At 47.9% G+C, this 22007-nt stretch overlaps 1 protein-coding gene across 1 annotated transcript in view; it reads right to left on the bottom strand.

Annotated features, from left to right (window-relative positions):
* Nucleotides 1-11844: 11844 nt before the first annotated feature.
* Nucleotides 11845-22007, bottom strand: part of HUNK (hormonally up-regulated Neu-associated kinase) — a 105768-nt gene continuing 95605 nt past the window's right edge. Inside the window, exons 10-11 of the mRNA XM_068545755.1 lie at nucleotides 18302-18482; nucleotides 11845-15191 (exon numbers count right to left, since the gene is read on the bottom strand). Of these exons, the coding sequence (XP_068401856.1) occupies nucleotides 14533-15191; nucleotides 18302-18482 (840 nt within the window). The 3' untranslated portion in view covers nucleotides 11845-14532. The remainder of the gene's footprint in view (nucleotides 15192-18301; nucleotides 18483-22007) is intronic.

The following is a 22007-nucleotide window of genomic DNA, read 5'->3' as shown; positions in this document are numbered from 1 at the left end:
AAACCGCCTCACAGACACACCCAAAATAATGTTGAATCTGGGCACTCCATGGCCAGACAAGTTGACAGGTAAAATTAATCATCGTACACAAGACAAACATTTTTGACTCTTTGCACCACGAATATCTGTCCATCCACTGCAGTAGATTTCTGTGTATCCAAAGGGGTGGCCCGTGAGACTTGTGGAAGTCAAAGACTGATCTTAAAAGGGACTTGCTGTAACCTGCCTTTGCCTGACGGCTGCAGGATTTCCCACACCAAGCAGGCAGGTCTGCGCCAGGGGGTTGAAGAGGATGTGCATGTTGCTTCATGACTGAGTAAAAATGATGGCAGTTTTAAGAGCAAAGAGTCTCCAATTTTGTATAAAATAAAACAATGGGCAAGCTAGACATCTGACTTTTTTTTCAAAAGAAAGCATTGGGAGAAAAAGCCAAGAACATATGGCAAAGAAGAGAGCTCTTGATTGTCACGGAAGGCTTGAGAAAGGAAGGAGCTGGTTCAGCGATGGAGAACGGGGAGTTGCCTTCTCACTCAAAAGAGCAGTGGAAATGCTGAAAGATCGGCACGCTGGACAATTAATTGTGAGCATGATGGCTGAAGTGTTACAGTCAGATGGAAGAGGACTTGAACACTAGAGAGATTTCTGTGAAAACTTGCCAAGAATTTTAATTCATGAACTTAAAGCTAAAAAGCCTTGGCATTTGCTCTGATTTTTCAAGGGGGGTTTGAAGAAGTGAACAAGCACACATGTTTTTGAGAAAAATAGTAACTAATCATGGAACGTGGTGTTTCTATTATGATCCAGAAGCTAAGTTTCAACATTTATGGTGGAAAACTTCAACATCCTTAAGACTTAAGAAAAACACCCCTTTCAAAAGCAAAAGGGAAGGAAGTGTTCATTTGTTTCTTTTGCATCAGTGACGTTGTTCATGCTTAATTCATCCCACAAAAGCCGAGAGTTGATCAGATTTTTTAAATGCATAAACACAGAAGTCATTGAGAAATGTTAAATACTTTTTAAAAAAAGACTGGCTGTGATTTGCTTCTCAACCATGCCATTGCTTTGGTTCACCACTTACTTTCTGTCACATAGTTTTTGATGAAAGAGATTATTTAACTCACTTGATTACCAATCTATGTCACCAGATAAGATTCCAAATGATGTTTGGTTATTAAAATATTTTTTAAATCCACTCACAAAGGAATTGGACTTGGCACTGTTGGTGGCATTCAGAAGAACATAATGAATCAGGGCTCCTTGGAAAAATGGCTGCTTCTAGGACAGAGGCAGGGAAAGTATTAATACAAGATGAGCCTGGAGCATCTTAGAACGCCAGAAAGTAAGGGAGTGTTAAAAAAACAGAAGGGAGGAAGCATGTCAAAGGGATGCAGAAACCAACCTGAAAGGGTTCCCAATGCCCAAAACTGGAACAATTTGGGCAACAAAATAAATAATGTATATTGGATTATAACCTAAAGTATAAATTTATAAACCACGAGTCCATACTGATATTAATAAGTGACTGAATAAACAAACAAATGGGCAAAAAGAGACATATCTTTCTTAAAGAAGAATTTCAAATAATGTATGTAATACTCCCTCTTCCTGGAGGTGGAGCTTGGTTTCACCTCTTCTCACTTAGTCACCGGCTTCCAAAAACTAGAGAAAGGGAAAAACAGGAACTTGACAACGGAGAAACCTGGCAACTCTACCTTAACCAAATGATTGAGGTTCATATCATCATGTTGCCATGTGGCTCCCAGGTACGCCCTGATACAATGCGTTGAGAAGGGTACTTCTCCTCCATGGAATTGCTTACAAAGACCCATACTCTAGTCTAATCATGAGGAAACCAATAGAAAAACCCAGATTAGGAGACATTCTACAGGACACCTGGCCAGTATTCCTTGAGACCCGCAAGGTCATGAAAAACAACAAAAGATTGAGAAACTGCCACAGGCCAGAGGAGACTGGGGAGTCATGACAGTTAAATGCAATGTGGTGTCCTGGATTGGATCCTGGGACAGAAATTGTCCTATTAATGGGAAAACTGATGAGACCCAAATAAAGCCTGGAGATTAGTTAATAGTAATGCAACAATGTCAGTTTCTTAGTTGTGACAAATATACCCTAATAAAGTAAGATGTTAACAATGGGGGAAACTGGGTAAGGAATATCCAGGTAAGGGAAACTCTCTGTACTATCTTTGTAATTTTTCTGTAAATCTAACATTTTTCCAAAATAAAAAGTCAATTAAAAAAAAGAATATTTTGAACTCCAAGAGAAATACTAAAACAGAATTCCACAAAAGCATTCTGAAAAATGGCAGCAATGCTAGAACACGAGTTCAGTTTCTCAAGGGGCTGAGCTCAACTGTTTTTGTTTTATTTCAGTGAGGAATCTCTCCCTAGAGAGTGGGGCAACTTGTCCATAGCTCCTTAATGCGGATCGAGGCTGAGGACGCAGGCCCCTGGACTCTGGTGCTCTGTACAACAGCACAACAAACTGCCACAAGATAGCTTACACGCCTATAGCACTTGCTTTGTACCAGACTCTTCTAAGTGTCTTGCATATATTAACTATTTAATCCTCATTTACCTTATTACCCCAAATTCTTATTTTGCAGATGGTTCTGCATTTGATGCATCTTCCACTGCCCCATGCTAAGTGGCATGAGAGGAGAGTGGATTTCATACCTCCATGTGGAGTTCATACTAGCCCTTGGTAGCCCTTCGTCTTTGGAGGGTGGAACTAACAGGATTTGTGAATAGACGAGAAGTGGGAGGTGAGGGGAGAGTGTGGTCCAGGATGATGCTTAGGATGGGGCTTGGGCAAGGAGACGTCTGTGGTGCCCTTCACTGCAAGAGGGAGACCAGGAGAATTTGGTCTGCAGAATGAGATAATTTGTTTTGGATACACTGAGTTGAATGTGGTCCTTCTCTGGGGCTTGATAAACATGGCTGAAACTCCAGAGAATATTCTGATGTGAAGATAGAGTTTTAGGACAAACAGTATGTTGATCCATGGATTTTGTGGAGAATCAAGACTTCATAAACCCCTGGACGCAGCATTCCCACAATTCAGCATCCCCCACCACCGAGTGTTGTCTCTCTCTTTGTGAAAGTCTATGTCAGGAGGTGACCAGATCATCAACCTGGCCCCAGTGTCCGCCTTCCTTGGGGTGGACCTGCCAATCACTCCACATGGTCGGTTGTGGTTTCCTCTCCTCCCCGCCTCTGAGCATCCCAAAGTTCCCACCCAAAGCATCACTTCCTAACATACTCAGTTCTGAACGTCTCGAGACTTCACAGAGTTGACTCCCCCATGGTGCCCAAGGCCCTGTGTCAGGTCCAGACTTGCCAGGCCTCTGGCCCTGGTGACAGCAGAAGAGAGTCCTTAACCAGTATAGTATGTTGTATAGTGTCTCCCCTAAAATTCACGTCCACCTGGAGCCTTAGAATGTGACCTGATTTAGAAATAGGAGTACTGCAGATATAATTAAAAATGAGTTCATACTGCATTAGAGAGGGCCCCAACCCAATGACTGGTGTCTTTGTAAGAAGGCCATGTAGAGACACACAGGGAAGAACAAGTGACGATGGAGGCAGACATTGGAGTCATGAGTCTATAGCCCAAGGATACCAAAGATTGCCAAGAACCACCTGGAGCTGGAAGAGGCAAGGAAAGGTCCTCCCCTAGAGCCTTCAGAGAGAGCACAGCCCTGCTGACACCTTGATTTCAAACTCTCTTCTCGAGCACTGTGAGGGAATACATTTCTGTTGTTTTAAGCCACCAAGCTTGTGGTAATTTCTTACAGCAGTCCTCAGAGACTAACACAGCCAGATAAATGGAATGAGAAGACCAGTGAGGTACAGGATATATTGTACAAATGGAAATTGAACTCTGATTTTCTTTTTCCTTTTTTTTTTTTTTTTGAATTCAATCCTTTATTTTTTTTAAAAATTTTATTGGAGTATAGTTGCTTTACAGTGTTGTGTTAGTTTCTACTGTACAGCAAAGTGAATCAGCTCTACGTATACATATATCCCCTCTTTTTTGGATTTCCTTCCCATTTAGGTCACTGCAGAGCAACGAGTAGAATTCCCTGTGCTATACAGTAGGTTCTCATTCGTTATCTGTTTTATACACAGTATCTATAGTGTATATATGTCAATCCCCATCTCCCAGTTCATTCCACCCCTCCTTCCCCCTTGGTATCCATACATTTGTTCTCTACGTCTGTGTCTCTATTTCTGCTTTGCAAATATCATCCATACCATTTTTTTTTCGATTCCACATATATGCGTTAATATACAATATTTGCTTTTCTCTTTCTGACTTACTTCACTCTGTATGACAGTCTCTAGGTCCATCCACGTTCCTACAAATGACCCAATTTCATTCCTTTTTATGGCTGAGTGATATTCCATTGTATATATGTGCCGCATCTTCTTTATCCGTTCCTCTGTCGATGGACACTTAGGCTGCGTCCATGTCCTGGCTACTGTAAATAGTACTGCAATGAACACTGGGGTGCATGTGTCTTTTTGAATTATGGTTTTCTCTGGGTATATGCCCAGGAGTGGGACGCTATAAAGCTCTCAGAGGAACTCTTGAGTTTCAACCTCTGATGTAACCAGCCTGCAAAACCAAACTACACCCTCTGCAACAATCAGCCCAGCAGGTCAGGAATTGGTCAGTGATTGCCTATTTCCCTAGTTTTGTCTCTGCTTCCAACTCCAAACCAACCAGAAGAAGCCAGCTGTGTTCCCCTAGCCAATCACGTAGGATGCCCTGCTTCTAGTTAGTCTGTCTCCAGCTTCTCCATGACAACCGCCTCCAATCGGGGCACACCTGAAGCCTTCCCTTGATCCCACTACGAAGCTTTCCCACTCCCCTGCCTGCTGTTGAGATGGTTCTGATTCCCTTGCTACAGCGAGCTCTGAGAAATAGCCTCTGTCTGTTCTCACTGGGTAGCCTTCATTATTTCCACACCTGGAATATGTGGGTGTATTAGTTTGCAAGGGTTACCATAACAAATACCACAGACTGGGCAGCTTAAGCAACAGAAATTTATTTTCTCATAGCTCTGGAGGCTGGAAGTCCAAGATCAAGGGGCTGGCGGGTTGGTTTCTCCTGAGGCCTCTCTCTCCATGGCTTGCAGATGGCCGCCTTCTCCTTGTGTCCTCACATGGTCATTCCTCTGTGCTTGTGTATCCCTGGTGTTTCTCTGTGTGATCAAATTTCCTCTTCTTATAAGGACTTCAGTCACATTGGATTAGGGCCCACCCTAACAGCAGCCTCATTTTAACTTAATTACCTCTTTAAAAGCCCTATTTCCAAATATATTCATATCCTGAGATACTGGAAATTAGGGCTTCAGTATATGAATTGTGGGAGGACACAATTCAGCCCATAGCAGAGGGGAAGAGACCAGGTCAGCTGGGGTGAGACATTCTATCTCCCTTGTAAAAATGTATTATCTGTTTGTAGCTTTTAGACGACTTGTGTGCAACAGAGCTGAAAGATTGGGATGACAAGATATGAAAGTAAATAAGAAGGAGCATTTCAGAGTCAGTATTAGGATACAGAGAAGAGTTTGGGCCTCAGTAAACTGGGCTAGTAAGCAACCATGTGGGGGGAGGAGGAGGCCAGGTAACTGTCCCAGCTTCTCTCATAATCGCTTCACCTTCTTGCCAAATCTCTATACAGTCACCAAAGTAAAACAGTCAAGTGGACATACATGCCTTTAAGAAATGGGGACAATGGCTTCACCACACAACCAAGGCCCATGATTACCTGTTTCCAGGATGGCGAATGGACCAATATTAGGAGGAGGCAGTACTCTGGCCGTCTTCTGTGAAGGATGTTGGTACCCAAACTGAGAGCCCTATTTATTTCCCAGGTCCTCTGCTTGAACGTTTATGATATATCTGCGGGCTTATACTCTGGGTTAGAGCAGTATTTTCCTTTCCCTGAAGTGCCCTTCAGCCATCCACTAATTGAAGTCATCTAACTCCTCTCCACATTTACTCTTAATACTATTCATGCATCAGTTCGACCACCCACCCATCCATCCACCACCCACCCATCCATCCATCAGCCACTCACCCATCCACCCACCCATTCATTTACCATCCACCCACGCATCTATCCACCACCCACCCATCTGTCCACCACCCACCCATCCATTCATCAGCCACTCACCCATCCACCCACCCATCCATCTACCACCCACCCACGCATCTATCCACCACCCACCCATCCATCCGCCACTCACCCATCCACCATCCACCCACGCATCTATCCACCACCCACCCATCCACCACCCACCCATCCATTCATCAGCCACTCACCCATCCACCCACCCATCCATCCACCACCTACCCATCCATTCATCATCTACTCACTCGTCTACCCACCCATCCATCTACTATCCACCCACCCATTCATCCCTGTGTTGGATGTACTCGTGGAGGCCCAGGAGTACCCAGAGAAGGGCAAGACAAACCATGCTTGGGAAGGTGGAGAGAGCAGTTACACATACCCTCTTCCTTCAAATACTCCTCACAAATCAATTCCTTCTTTCTATTATCCACCCTCTCTGTGGCCCAAAATTTGCAAGAGGGAACGAGTAGACCCCAGACATCGTGACACTCCTAAGCATCCCCAGCCCCTCCCTTAATTCTGGGCTCTTCACGCAGGGTGGTGGGAAGAGAACGGACCATGGAGGCAGATGTTGCCAATGACAAGTTTGAGTTCCTCATGCCTTATTTCTCCATTCTGGCCTCAAAAGCATCATCTGTAAATGAGGGAGGTTGACCCTGACTCTGCCTCTTAAAATTATCCCCTGAAATATCCAAAGCAGAGAGGACAATCAGGGGTGGATTCACAATATTCACACTAATTTTGCATCTGAATACATGACATATGTTAGTTTTAAGTAAAAAAAAAAAAAAAAAAATTGTTTTAATTAGCAGTGAGTTATAAAAGCTCTGCTCCAAGAAGCTGCTTCGTGCTTATCTTGAGAACCCATGTTTCCTGTTGCTCTTTGTGGACTGCCCCAAGCTCCTGGGGGGGACTAAGCCCAGGAACTAGGTGACCCCAAGGTCCTTGTGATTCTGTGACTTGGCCCCAAAGGCTCTGAAAGTGAGAATGGCTCACGTAATTGAAGTGGCCATTGTGGGAAGGGCTCTGAATGGGCCCTCTGGGGCTCTCTGACTCAGGTGGCACGATTCCTCTTTCAGTGGAGGGGACGCTGGTCCAGCCGGTGGCGACACCATGTCATTCAGTTTCGAGTAATGGTCATGATTCATCTACAAGACATCATGCGGCTACACATCTGCTCTAGATTTAGAGTTTTCCCCTCAAATGTTGACTAAGCTCTCTCTTTTTATGAGCAAGCAAGAGCCCATTTTGGAGAGGTCATTCACAAAGAGAATGGGAAACGGCCTGAATGGAATGTGATTTGAGCACCAGGGCCACGCTCTGTTCTGCGTGGATGAAGCAGGATGAATCCGAGAATGGGGACAAATCGTGGCAGCGGCAGACTGGTGACCAGGACGTTCTCCTGAAGTATCGCCGCGCCCGTGGATGGAACCAGTGCTGGAAATCTACCAAAAGCAATACAGGAAGGAGCTCTCTTTCTCTTCTTTTCGGGTGGTGGGACATTTTGAACATCTGTGGCCTGTGACTGCATTAGTGCTGGTTGTGTGAACTGAGCAAAGCTACCTCAACTTACCTGTAAAATAGAGACAATGTGACCACTCCCCAGGGTTCTTGTGAGGATTAAAGCGGGAGGCCTGAGGGCCAAAATCTCTGTGGCCTGTTTTTGTCTGCCCACCAGACATTTTTAAAGGGTTGTAGAAAAACAAAAACAAAACACAAAGAAGAATATACCACAGACTGCATGACAATCCGCTAAGCGTAAGGTATTTGCTATCTGGCCGTTTACAGAAAAGTCTGTGGGTCTCTGGATTGAAGGAAGAAATATACTTGAAAACAACTGGCACATGGGTCTAGCATATCGGGGACACTTTGAAAAGGTGGAATTTCACTCCAAAAAAGGGACAACTTTCTGGGAGTAATTTAGTTGCAAGAAAAGGGTAAATGAGATTCAACATATGGGACAAAATCTGTAGGATTTGTAGAATATATAAATATTTCTATTTGGCCTCCCCACCGTGTTAGTCTGCTGGGGCTGCCATAACAAAATACCACAGACCACGCGGCTTAAACAACAGACATTTATTTCCTCACAGTTCTGGAGGCCAGAAGTCCAAGATCCAGGTGTCAGCATGTTGGGTTTCTCCTGAGGCCTCTCTCCTTGGCTGGCAGATGCTGCCTTCTCATTGTGTTTTCACATGGTCTTTCCTCTGTCTGGTGTCCCCTCTGTGTATCCAAATTTCCTCTTCTTATAAGGACACCAGTCAGATTGAATTAGGGCCCACCCTAACGGTGGCCTTTTTTAAACTCACCTCTTTAAAGGCCCTATATCCAAACACAGCCACATTCTGAGGTACTGGGGGTTAGGCCTTCAATATATGAATTTTTGAGGGTATACAATTCAGCTTATAACACTCTTGTTAAATTAAAGGAAGTATCTACAATTAACAATGCTTATCCCTTTATTTAGAACAAATAGTCCTTACACATGAAGAGGTGCCATAATTGTGTAACAATGGGAAAGGCCAATCCCATTTTAGGGAACCTTTAAGTGAGAGGTATCTGCACTTCCCCTGTGGCAGAAACATTCACTGCACCCAAAATATCCATACGGTCCCACACATTTCTCAGGCTCTTGCTCACAGGCAGGGCCACAGGATTAGTTCCAGCTCTCATGAAGCTCTCAAGGGCCAGTGGAAGCCCTCCAGCTCGCCCTTCCTTGGCTGTAGCAGCCAGAGAAGCTTCAATTTGAGTGGACAGAACTGGAAGCTGGAAGCAGCCTGGATCCCTGAGTCACCACATAGAGGACAGCTACTCTGGATTCAGCCAAAGTGCATAAACGTTTGTGTAAGTAAGAAATAAAGCTTTATTGCACACATCACAGAGATTTGGGGTTAATTTATCATAGCAAAGCCTGATCTATCTAACACACTGGTTGTCAGAGAAGAGCCGAACGCTGGTGAAGGATCACAGAAGGCACGCTCATTTCAGACCTGCCGTGAATTCACTACCTAACCTTGGACAAGAAGCCTTATTCCTGACACAGGCTTGCACTCTGCCCTTTGTTCGCTGGCTGTAGTAACAAGGCCTAGAAAAAATAAATTTTGTTATTCCTGAGGGTTTATATATAATATCAGCCAAAGACTTTCTCTTCAAAATAGCTATGGGGGGACTTCCCTGGTGGCACAGTGGTTAAGAATCCGCCTGCCAATGCAGGGGACACGGGTTCGAGCCCTGGTCCGGGAAGATCCCACATGCCACGGAGCAACTAAGCCCGTGCGCCGCAACTACTGAGCCTGTGCTCCAGAGCCCGCGAGCCACAACTACTGAGCCCACAAGCCACAACTACTGAAGCCCGCATGCCTAGATCCCGTGCTCCGCAGCAGGAGAAGCCACCGCAATGAGAAGCCCGTGCGCAGCAATGAAGACCCAATGCAGCCAAAAATAAATAAATAAAGTAAATAAATTAAAAAAAAAAAACAGCTATGGGCCATCTTCTGAACAAGGAATATGTTGTGTAACTAACTCAGGCCCTTAAATTGGAGCCATTTATTTTTTTCACCTGTAAATAATGCAGCATCCCGGCACCATCCACTCTGTGATGTGTCACTGGTTAGTCCCTGAGTTTGCTGCACATCAGTCTACTCTACGCTCCCAGAGCTCATGCCCCCAACGACCTCCTTATCCGCACACCAGCTCAAACGTGGATATACACGTAGAAGGGAATTGCAAAGGCCGAGATGCTCGCCACCCTTTCCCACCCCCAGGCCCCTGGTGCCACAGGCATCAGCTCTCAGAGGTAATTGTGTGTCCTGAAAACAGGTCCACAGAAACGAAGTGCAAATACAGACTCCATTTGTCTTTGGAACCAGGTGTCTGAAAAGCACCCTTGACCAAAAAAAAAAAAAAAAAACAAAAACTGCCACAAATAGTACACTCATTTACTACTCAGGAAATATGCTCTTTTCATTGAAAAGTGATGACATTAAATTGAACCAGCTCCCAGTACTGCTCTGAATTATTCTAACTGTGCCTATAACACTTCGAGGGTCTTACAAAGAAAACAAATACAATAATCGAGAGGCTTCCAGACCCCCTAAAAATATCAGTCTCACATTCTTTCTGAATTGGTCTCACGTTATGACATGGCTATATAGAAAGTATTTTATTGACTTAATCTAGTAAAACCCAGTAGCCTTTTAACAGCTAACATAGATAACAAGGCTATCCAGGATGGCTGCTTACTTGGGAGATCTGTTGAGAAAGAAAGAGTCTTTGTCCAGCTTCAAGAGTTGTCATACTGAGTGAAGTAAGAGAAAGAGAAGTATGGTATGATATCACTTCTATGTGGAATCTAAAATAAAATGACACAAATGAACTTATTTACAAAACAGAAACAGACTCACAGATTTAGAGAACGAACTTATGGTTACTGGGGGGAAAGGGAGGGGAGAGGGATAGTTAGGGAGTTTGGGATTGACATGTACACACTGCTATATTTAAAATAGATAACCAATGAGGACCTCCTGTATAGCACAGGGAACTCTGCTCAATATTATGTAACAAGCTAAATGGGAAAAGAATTTGAAAAACAATAGATACATGTATATGTATAAATGAATCACTTTGCTGTACACCTGAAACACAACATCGTTAATCAACTGTACTCCAATATAAAATAGTTAAAAAAAAAAAAGAGTTGATGGTAGACGGAAAGCGTGTGATGCTCAGAATCTCAAGAAACTGCACAATTTTGAGAATGACTTCAAACAGCAAAGACCAGGCCCACGTGGAAACCCCAAAGATACGTGCTGTAAGGACGGCTCGATCTGCTGTTGACTTTCCCCTCTGCCCACGGCGGCCATGCTCTCTGATTTCTCTGTGTTCTTTGAGGAAGGTGCCCTGCCCCCCCAGACCCACTCAGGGACCAGCTCACTCAGGGACCCTGGAGAGTCCTTAAACCATTTGGGGCCCCAGTTTTCTCTTCTTCAAAAAAGCTTGGGTTGAACCCCATGATCTCAGGTCCCTTCTGTTCTAAATTGTTCTGATTCCTAAAAGAAAATATCATCATCAAAACTAGATACACCTTCTTGCCTCCCCCATCCCCACCCCATCAAACTTCAGGGCGAGCTTTGCGTAGTGGAAACTGCGGGCCTCTCACTTTCTACCATGCTACACCGTACAGGGGAGCCACACTGTAGGGGGACACAGGGCTTCAGCAAGTCTGTAGATATGAAAAATGTTTTGTGAACAGTTATGAATGAAGTCAGAACTGGGCCAATCCAAACACCCCGTCTGGACCCCCCTTCCATTCTACTCATCACTCCTCTTCCCCCAACCCTCAAACAAGGACAAAAGCTAGAGGTAATGTTCACAGATGGCATTCTTCATGTGCCATTTTCAGAGTCTACAAGGAAGATCCTGACCCCACCACCACAAAAAAAAAGAAAAATGCTGATTCGTCTTGAACTGCCATTTGCCGTACGTCAGGCAGATAGACGTTGGCAGACACCCTGTGGCAAGTGAAACGAAGCCAAAAATGCCCTCAAATACCCACACCTCGATCCCCTCTTGTATCCTGTCAGTTCCTGGGCCAAGAACTTTACGTAGGAGACGATAACACTATTTTGCAACGTGCTCTTAGTTTTAAGATGTATCAGCCAATAAATGAAGCAGTCATAGTGAGGGAAAAGTGTATTTCACAGTCGTTATAAAAGTACATATATTTAATAATGGTGACATAAATACAGTCCTTACTTATGACCAGATGGTACGATGAAAGCCGACTTTTCCTCCCGGATGTCACACGATGATAGCTGTCACTTCCGGCAGTAACTATAGGCTGACTCAGCTCACAGGTGCAGACTACTGAGAGACAGTCATGGGTCAAAGAGACAACACGCCTTGTACTTACCAAAGGGATAATCAAGGTCTCCATATAAATATAATAAAATAATAAAGAATTAACATTTCTTCTCTCACTCAATTCCATAGATTTGTCAGGTGCTCACACACACACAAAATACAGTTTCCCCCCTTCCTCACTCCCCCCTCACCTCTCACTGGGTTTGGAATAAACCTGAGTTCACAGTTCAAGTTGCCAGTGGCGATGCAGTTGGTCAGTCATAGGAGAGCCTGCAGCCATTCTGGAAGCATACGAGGATCGGGGAGCACGTCCCAGCAAGCTAACAGCGACACAGAAATGCTCATGTTCTCGAGGCAAGTAAAACACAAGAGAGAGACATAAAGAGCTAGACCAAGTTCACAGGCACGCAGCCTGCAAGCCTGCAGAGCCGGCACTTGCAGCTGGAAACCATCTTCAAAAAGGCTTCTTCGGCGATCAAAAACCAAACACTTCATGTCAATGGAGAGAGGGACTTTTTCAGATGCTTTTCTTCTCTCGGCTTAAAAAGCTCTATTTTCAACGGAAATTTCCACAACCCGGTCTGGAGCCATCCAAAGGAGTGCCACCAACAGCGGGGAGCCTGACTTGCTCCCTAGCCCTAGGGCTGGGGTGATCCCATCCAGGGGGAAGCAGCAGCCCCAGGTCTTGTCAAGGTCGGCCAAGACTGGGCACGGCAGTGGCTTCTGGGGACAGCCAAGTATCCGCTCTCGCCTTGCTCAGTCAGAGACGTTTGGGGCAGAAGGAGGTCACCATGCTGAATGAGAAGAAACGAAGGACCATCCCCGCTACTCTCCGGCACAGGCTGGCTGCCGGTGGAAGGGAAGGCAGGCTTTGCAAATGCTCAAAGGCCGTGGCCTTTTTTCGGAATCAGTGGGCTGGGAGGACTAGCCCTGGGGTGGCCGCATTAGTGGTTTCTGGCCGCACCTGCACCAGCCAACAGTCAAAGACTCCAGACTGTAGTGTAACCCGTCTCCGAACTGACCTCTATCCAACCTGTGCTGATTCTTCTTCTTTTGCCAGTTCTGCTCACCGCCAAGTGGTCCCCGCCAAGTGCCAGGGCCCAGGCCCCGGTGGAGACAGCCCCCGGTGGGCTCCAAGCTACACACGGTCAGACAACGCTGGGGTCCACAAAACACGTACAGAGGGACGGCACAGACACAGACCCAGAGATGCATCTTTGGTTCCATCCTTGGCAAAAGGTGTGAAAACAGAACATGGACTCAAGGCCTGTGTGAGGAATGCTGCTGTCCTCAAAGAAGATACGGTACTGTATTTTGAACGTGGTGGCCTCCAGACGAGCCTCTCACAGCCCACGGCAAACTGGCTGAGTTCTAAATCATGCCTGTTTCCTTGGCAGCTTGAAAACCGCATTGCACAGAGCTAACGGTGCCTTCCGAGTACATCCATATCCAACCTTAATTCTCTTCTCTCTTTCCGAATAACCACCTGTAACTATGTGTTATACTTTCCAGCAGGATCAGGGCTCTGTTGATCCGATGGGAAGAACACATGGCCGGCTGTGATCTCGCCCCTCCTGCAGGCCAGCGTGGGCCACCAGCCACTCAAAACATCACCTGGGTGAGCTTTGATGCCCTCCACGCTTATCCTCCCGTGAGAACAGGAGTTTGGTGAAATCAATTCTCATCTCTCCATCCAGGTCTTTAAAAATTATGTTGTTTCGGTTTAATGACATCACATAAAGAAAAATCATCTTCAGAGAAGATAATTCCACCACTAGCAAGTTTCAACCAAAAGAGAAAAGAAATCTGTCAAGACCCCGCTTGGCAAATGAGTGTCCCCATCGGCCCTTTCCTTTCATTGGCGCCCCCACTGTTCGGATCAGTCTTTGACCAGATGCCCCTTTTTGCTCAGAGGGGGCGGTGCTGCTTTCGGAGGTTCCTGCCTGTCCTCCCCAGGGGTTCATGGGACTGGGTGCTCCAGGTCGCCAACTCTTGCCACCCCTGCAGGGATCCACCTCTATGAAAAGAGGGGAAACCGTGCCTGGGTGAACCAGTTTGTGATGCCGCCATCTGACTGCTGAAAAGAGAACAATCCGTTGAGAGGCACACACAGAGCACGAAGTGGAGAAACAGCTCGGAAGGGTCTGTAATCTGAGTGGCCCAGAGCCCGATGCTGGGTTCTCACCCCCAGCGCAGTTGAGGGAGGTGGGTGGAGGGCTGGTGAGTGGGTGGGAGGAAGGAGGCCGTGCGTGATTGGAGCTGGATGCACAGACAGCCAACCCTCCTGGGGGATCCCAGCATCTCCAGGGGGCCCTACTCGGGACTGGGCTATACAGGCTCTGGGTCTGTGGGTTTCAGCTGTGGGGACATCGCATGTCAGGAGGAGGTGAGACCGTGAAGGATGGTCTGTGAGAGGCCTTTGAGTCTTCATGCCCTGACGGATGTAGGGAGCGGCTCCACTGCCTTCCTTAGAAATGCCAAGAACCCCGCCGCTGGCCCAGGTTAACACTGGCCTTTGACCCCGTCAGCCATGTCGAAGGAGAGGCTCACGGGGGCCAGGGGCTGCAGCGGGGGCATGCTGGCCTCCAGGGGCCTGTCTGCGGAGGGCTGCAGGCTCTGATGCCGCTTCCTCAACATCTGTCCGATGCCCATCATGGGGAACCTGCCTCGGCTCTTCACACAGTTCGGGCTCCCCAGGGGCTGTGTGGTGCCGTTGCCAGTCCCCGGGGCTGGGGGACACATGCCCTCCTCTTTGGGGGGGCTGTTCTTATCTTCGTGGGCAAAGGAGACCAGAGTGGGGTGCAAAGGAGTTTGGAGAGGTGACGGGCTTCCAGGTAGCAGGACGGGAGAGAGCGTCCGCTCACCGGGATTCCCTCGAGCCAGGCCCCCAGGGGAGCTCAGAATCCTATAGTGATGGGACGGGGACAGCAGTTCCGTCTGGTCATCACGATCCACAGACTCAAAGGAGCGCACCATATCCAGCATCAGGGGGTCTTCCTTGGCAGGGATGCCAGCGCTCCCAGGCCCCTGCTGAGGGGGCTCTTGTTTCTTGACAATCCTGGGTGTCCTGGGGGGTGGCACGGGGATGAACTCCATGGAGGAGGAAGCCACACAATTGGAGTCCGAGGTTTTGCGAAAAATATTGCGGCAGCCGAAGGAATCTGCACACCAAGAAAGCAAAGGAAACATGAAGATGGCCACGCAAACAGTGCCAATGGCCCACTCCCGCCTGCTCTGACCTCCAGCTTCACTGAGACAGTGCGTTATCCAGGGAGGTCAGATGGAACCAAGAAGTGAATGGCCTCAGCATCCCATTCTCCCCATGGGGAATCAGACGGTCTTCCTAGAATGGAGGGCACAGAAGGCTGGTGATGGGAGGCCTCCTGGATTCTGATTTGCCTCATGGCGCCAGCTTAACATCTGTTCTCCTTTCGGGTGCTTAAAACTCTGGACCCTGCCGAAGAGCCTTAATAAAAAGGTCCATGGCTCAACAGAACGACCACAAAACTGGGGAAGCACATGGATACCAGCTCTCTGAGGACTTGCAAATTTGGTCCTCAGATAATCAAAGCTGGAAGGAGGGTTTCCCTTGTGACTTTTTTTAAAAAAAATATGGTAAAAATTACATAACATGAATTTTAAAGTGTTTATTTATTACTTAACCACTTTTAAGTGTACAGTTCAGTAATGTTCAGTACATTCACACTGCTGTGAAATAGAACTCTTCACCTTGCAAATCTAACAGTGGTTGCCAGGGGCAACCGGTCTATGAATGTGACTACTCTAGGTCCCTTGTATAAGTGGAATCCGCAATATGTGTCCTTTTGTGAACGGCTTGTTTCACTGGGCACAATGTCCTCAAGGTTCCTCCATGTCAGTGTAGCACGGGTCAGAATCCCCTTCCTTTTTAAGGCTCCCTCATGGTTTTTGGTCTCACCGGAGCCTCACCTAATTCTGAACAGGGGTGAAACACTCTTCCTCTGTATATTTAAGGCAACCAGCCGACCCTCAGGGTTTCCATCTCAAGTTGGCACAGACTAGAATCCAGGTTTGCAGACTCTGACAGAAAAGAAAGGGAAAACCTCCACGAGTTTGGAGGTGAGGGAAGTAAAGCCAAGTTCCTGTGGAACAGGCCCTATCTTAGCTGCCTTTTCCTACCATCATATTTCATAGGCCCCGTCGGGGCCCGGAGGCAGGAGCAAGCTGCTGCCCCCAGCAGAGATTTCGGGGACATCCCAGGGCACTGGGAATCCTTCGCCTTACATAAATAAATACACAGATCCTGAAATAAACCTCCTCCTCGGGCCAGCACAGATGCCTGAGATTCACCGGCAGAGAGGAGGAAAATTTCATCGATGGCTAACGTCCCCAGGGTTCCAGCTGGCACGTGAGGTCCCCGTCCCTCCCTGAGATGGCTGCGTGCTCCCAACTTGTAGCCCGGCTTCTCCCTCCGTGCCGTCCTGCTTCCTTCACTTCCCCAGAGGTGCAGATCCTGGGAGGACGCCCCCCACACTCGCCCTACTGATCCCTCGCTCAAAGTCAGCCCCGGGGCACAGAGCCAGACACTGCAGTGTCCCCCGCAAGAAGGGCACAGTCACCAGCCCCGACCCTTGAGCATGACTGCCAGCTCCTCTTCATCCCATCCTTCCCGGGAGGCAGTCGGCTACACTGGTCAGGAAGAGAAAACTCTAGAGCCAGGCTGCCTGGTTGGAAATCTGGATGCCGTCACTCGCCAGCTCTCTGACTTTGGACAACTCTCTGGGCTATTTCCTCGTCTCTAGAAATGGGGGTGAGAATGATTTCACTGGGTTGAGGTAAGAGTTGAAACAGTGCCTACCGCACAGTGAGTGGTCAGTGCTAGCAATTATATAGGCTCTGGGGTGCTTCTCAGCAACAAGCTCTCAAATCCCAGGAGGAAGGAAAAATGCAAAGAAACAGAGGACAGTTGGTCCAGGAAAGTATCAAGGAATGCACTCCACCTCTGGGGCTGCAAAGTTACCCCCAAATATGCAGCCCTAACCTAGACTTTCCTTGGGGAATCCATAGGACGCCACTGCCAAGGGTCCTAACAGGATTTGCTGCCTGTTCCCAAGCCAGAAAGGAGGATCCCCCAAGGAGGGACAAGCACAGTCCCTCCAGTGGGGTCCCTGACTTCCTGAAACCTGCAGAGTGAAACTGAACTAAATGGAATTGTTCTTCTCTGGGTGAGAACCGGTCTCAGAGTCAAATGGACCGTGCTGCTTGGTGCTGTTTGAATCTCTGATATCTTCCTGCTTCCCCAGGGAACCACTGGTTGATCTCAGACAGCCAGGGCCCTCCTGGAACCTCAGTCTCTTCCTATTTAAAACAAAGAGATCAAAGACTGGACTCCACAATCTCTCCCATCTGCCCTCTGTAAGGAGAACCTCTCCTCTACCCCACAGTTGGCTTCAGGATGCTCCCTGGCTCCCTATGCCCGCCTCCCAGCTCTCAGTATGTTAAGCCCCCCTTCTGCATCACTGGATGCTTGCCCCAGAGGAAGGAGACCCGTATGGATCAGTTATCTCACGTGCTGGATGATGAATGAGGCAGAGTAGCCCACACACGTATCTCATTCGATCCACCCAGTAGCTCTGACGGGTAGATTTCCTCACAAGTAAGGGAACCAATTAAGATCCTCAGTGGGTAAGGAACTTGGGCCACAACCAACTACAGAGCTGGGTTTGAGCACCCTACCTCCACCCCAAAGCCCACATCACTGCCTCTCAGGGTGCACTTCTCTGGTGAAGGCTCCCACAAGAGCACGCCCCCATCACCACTCCCGCACCACGATCTCTGCCCCTCCAGTACTGAACACCCGTTCCTGGTTCCATGATACCATGCACCCCAAGCTCTGCTCCCGCAATGCCACGCACCCTGATATCTGCTCTCACAGTACCACACGCCCTGACATCTGCTCCTGCAAAACCGTTCCTCCCAATCTCTGCTCCTTCACCCTGATCTCTTTTTCTGCACCAAAATCTCTACGCCTGTAATACCTTACCCCCTGATCTCTGCTCCCACAATCCCGTGCACCCCACCTCTGCTTTCTCAAATCCTGTCCACACCGGTAGACAGCACCCGGCAGTCTGGACTTGCTTATTCTCAGGTTGCCTTGCACGCATTGATCCTGCTTCCCCATGGGCACGAGAGTCGTGTCTGTCCCAGGGGCCTACACAGCCACCAGCATGGGGTACACAGCAGCCCCGCAGCTGAACACAAACGGCCTGGAGAGCCCCCCGAGCTGACCCACCTTTGTCGGGGAGGCCAGGCTTGGCGGCCTTCCGGTCCCTCAGCAGGGCCCTGGTGCTCTGAGTCTGCGTGATGAGCAAGGCCGAGGGCTGCTTGTGCGACGGCAGGTTCTTATCCAACTTCTTGGAAAATGGCCGATGAAGAAAATCCCCTCTTTTTTCTTGTTCTTTGGGCTTTTTATCCTTCCAATCAGAAGCAAACATAGGTACTCAGACGCACACAAGAATACACAATGGGGTCCCTCTTTGAAGAGTTATCGAAGTAGAGTTAAGAAACCCCAGTTTTCCAAAATGCTAGGCTCTCAGCTACGTGTTGAACAGTGGAAGCGCTGAGGCCCAGCAGATGCTCCAGGGAACCTCCCTCCCTCCCCCTGGGCCACAGCAGGCTCCGGTGGTCCCCAGCTCCCTGCCCGATGCCGTTTTGACATGTTCCAACAAGGGCAAGGTCATCCCTGGGCAGTCCATTATTCTAGAACAAGCTGAACAAACTGAGGCAAAGCAGATGAGGACTCCCGGAAACCTGCTGTCTTATTTATAGCAGAGCCCTAAGATTCTGCCCACGGTAGTGGTTTTGCAAAGGCAATTCTGCAAAGGAAACGTAACTGCTTCCTCGGTGCTTGTGTGTTCAGTCAAGCCGAGGAGGTGGACGACCAGCCCACGGAGCCCTGAGCCAGTCTAGGTGAGTTTCTGACCTCTTTACCCCACTGGGCATGTGGGCTTTTACTTGTGTACTTAAATTGGCACGATTCAGCCACTTGTGCTGTCAGTCTTGCCTTTATTTAACTCAATTATAATCCCTCTGCTAGGAGTGAATTTGACTGTTTTATATATCTTCCACCCCACAGCCTCGGGCATGAAGGCAGGCACAGAGAGAAAGCTTAATAAATAGTTATTGAAATATTAAAAAGCAAAAACAAAAAAGCCAGTGGAAACGGAGCTGAATTAAAATTAATTGGGTTCAAGCTTCTGGGAAGGGTGATGTTGCTAAAAGGAAGCTTCTTTCTGGCCCTAAAGATTACGTTTGATGTTTACTGTTAAACAGAGGCAACTGAATCCGGACCTCACCACAAGGGAGCGGGGGGAAAGAGACCGATTTTCAGATTTTTTGCCTTAGACCTTAAGAGCATTTGCAATTCAAGAGAGCTCATCTATTTTTCATTGACGTTGTTGACAAGCTTCTCGAGGAAACATCCCCTTGCACTCAGGTAGCCCTTTCTAATGAGGATTTTCAGAGCCTTTACGAACTGGGGTTCATTATGTCCAGGTTTTGAGTGGGAAAGAACGACTGGGAAGAGATGGAAAGTGGCAACGCCCAGCCCAGCCTTGAGTGTCACCATGAGGACAATAGCTCCCTGGGGCCTACGCCTTGGCTGAGGTGGCTCGTCACGCGAGGAGGGGCGAAGTGGGATGAAAGCAGAGGTGAAACTTCTGCAAACACCCTCCCCAGCTTCTGGACAGCCACTGGCACCTTTACTGAGGATGCTTGGAATGCAAGACGCTACTCTAAGAGCACGACCCACGACGAGGCAAATACTGTTATCCCCTCTTGCAGAGGGGACTGTGGTGGGTAAAGAATTCCCCCAGAACATACCCGGACAAAACTGTAATTCAAAAAGATCCATGCACCCCTATGTTCATAGCAGCACTATTCACAATAGCCAAGATATGGAAACAACCTAAATATCCGACAGAGGAATGGCTAAAGAAGATGTGGTACATATATGCAACGGAATACTACTCAGCCATAAAAAAGAATGAAATCATGCCATTTGCAGCAACATGGATGCAACTAGAGATGATCATACTAAGTGAAGTGAGTCAGAAAGAGAAAGACAAATACCATGTGATATCACCTACATGTGGAATCTAAAATATGGCACAAATGAACTTATCTACGAAACAGAAACAGACTCACAGACATAGAGATCAGACTGGTGGTTGCCAAGGCGGGGGGGCGGGGAGGGAGAGGGATGGACTGGGAGTTTGGGGTTGGTAGATGCAAACTATTACATATAGAATGGGTAAACAACAAGGTCCTACTGTATAGCACACAAAAGTATATTCAATATACTGTGATAAACCATAATGGAAAAGAATATAAAAAAAGAATGTCTAATGTGTATAACTGAGTCACTTTGCTGTACAGCAGAGACTGGCACAACATTGTAAATCAACTATACTTCAATAAAAAAAAAAAGAAAGAATTCATCCAGGAGCCGGACGGCAACTCAGTTTTTCACAACCCTCCCTGAAAGTCGGTGTTCTTAACGCTTGACTCCACAGTGCCCTCCGGAAGCCTGGGGCAGGGCCAGGTGTTTCCAGTGCCATAGAGGAAGGCTGGGCACAGCGACTGGCCAGGAGCAGGGACCCCACTGTAGTCCCAGGGCTCCGGGTCGGCATCTGGAATGCTACAGAGGAGGCTGTGGGCAGGACACTACGGAGGGGGAAGGGGGCATCCGCTCCAGGTCAAGGCCAAGCACAATTCTCCGCTGCCCCCCTCTCCCCGTTTCTATCAAACACCAACAGGCCCCCGTCTCTATGGCAAAGGAGAGTGAGCTTTCACGTTCCCCAGCCTCCCCCAGGCACCAAAGGGCCTGTCCCGAAAAGTCTGGCAGAATTCCATCCTTTTGCTCCGTTCTATCTCTGTTTTTACGAGAAAACTCATAAGTTCTACCTGATAACACCTTAAACAGGAAAAAAGAAATCAAACACGCTTTTGTGATACATTGTAAAACAGTATTTGGAAGAAAAAGCAAAACTTCAGTCCCCCCCTCCCCCCGCCCCCGGCCCGTTTTTAAGGATTTTTTTAAGAATGATGAGCACACCTTCCTTTGGGCTGCCCTGCGTTCCCTGCACTCAGAGGGCTTCCTGCCGACGGCTTCCTGGGTCCAGCTCAGCCCTTTTCTAACTCTCTGTGGGTTCTCAAAGCTAAAGGATCAAGATGCAAACTTTCGGGGGGCCAGTATCACCACCCAGATAGAGCTCATGAACCAAGAGGTGTACAAGGTATGAGAGTTTTCTGTAGGAAGAGACCAAGGTTGGCTCTGGGAATCTCTCCAACAACCAACAAAGGGGTATTTGGCAATGAGCAGAAAGCCTGCGATGGGGACAGAAGAAAGGGGACATGGATTTAGGACTAAAGATTGCGGGAAACCCTGCTCAGGCCCCCCTGTTGAACTTAATCCCAGGATCCTGAACCATGGTGCTTCCTCCATAACCCCCAGAGCACCTTTCTCCAGCCAAAAAGACTGGGTGACGTTATAGTGACCAGTTTCTTGGGAGATACCAAGAATTCATCACCGGACCACTCCCTATGTGGGACAATCCCCTGGGTCAGTCAGTCCCGGTGGAAGGGTCACCAGCCCCCAGGAAACGAGTTTGTTTACAAGCAGCCATCCTCATGCCTTCCAAACACAGGTTACAAATGCAACTGATCATCCAATTCTACCTGTTCATTTGCATGGCCTATTTTCTCCAAAAGAGATTTCCCAGGGAGCAGGACGCTGAATTGCCTTATGTAACAGAAACAGATCTCCAGAAGGACTAATTACGTTCCCCCTTTGACATGCCTGCACCCATTCCCGCGCACCCCACCCAGCAATGCTGGCTGCCTTCAGGCCTCTTTGGTTTCCCTGTGATTCTCATGGGAGGGCGGTGCGCCCCTCCCCCGCGTGCGCCTAAGGGTGGGCGATGGAGCTGAAGCTTCAG

The sequence above is a fragment of the Eschrichtius robustus genome, chromosome 6 (genome assembly GCF_028021215.1).
Source record: "Eschrichtius robustus isolate mEscRob2 chromosome 6, mEscRob2.pri, whole genome shotgun sequence".
Classification (NCBI taxonomy): domain Eukaryota; kingdom Metazoa; phylum Chordata; class Mammalia; order Artiodactyla; family Eschrichtiidae; genus Eschrichtius; species Eschrichtius robustus.
Note: the sequence above shows the minus strand (reverse complement) of the source record. Positions and strands in the feature narration are given on the sequence as shown.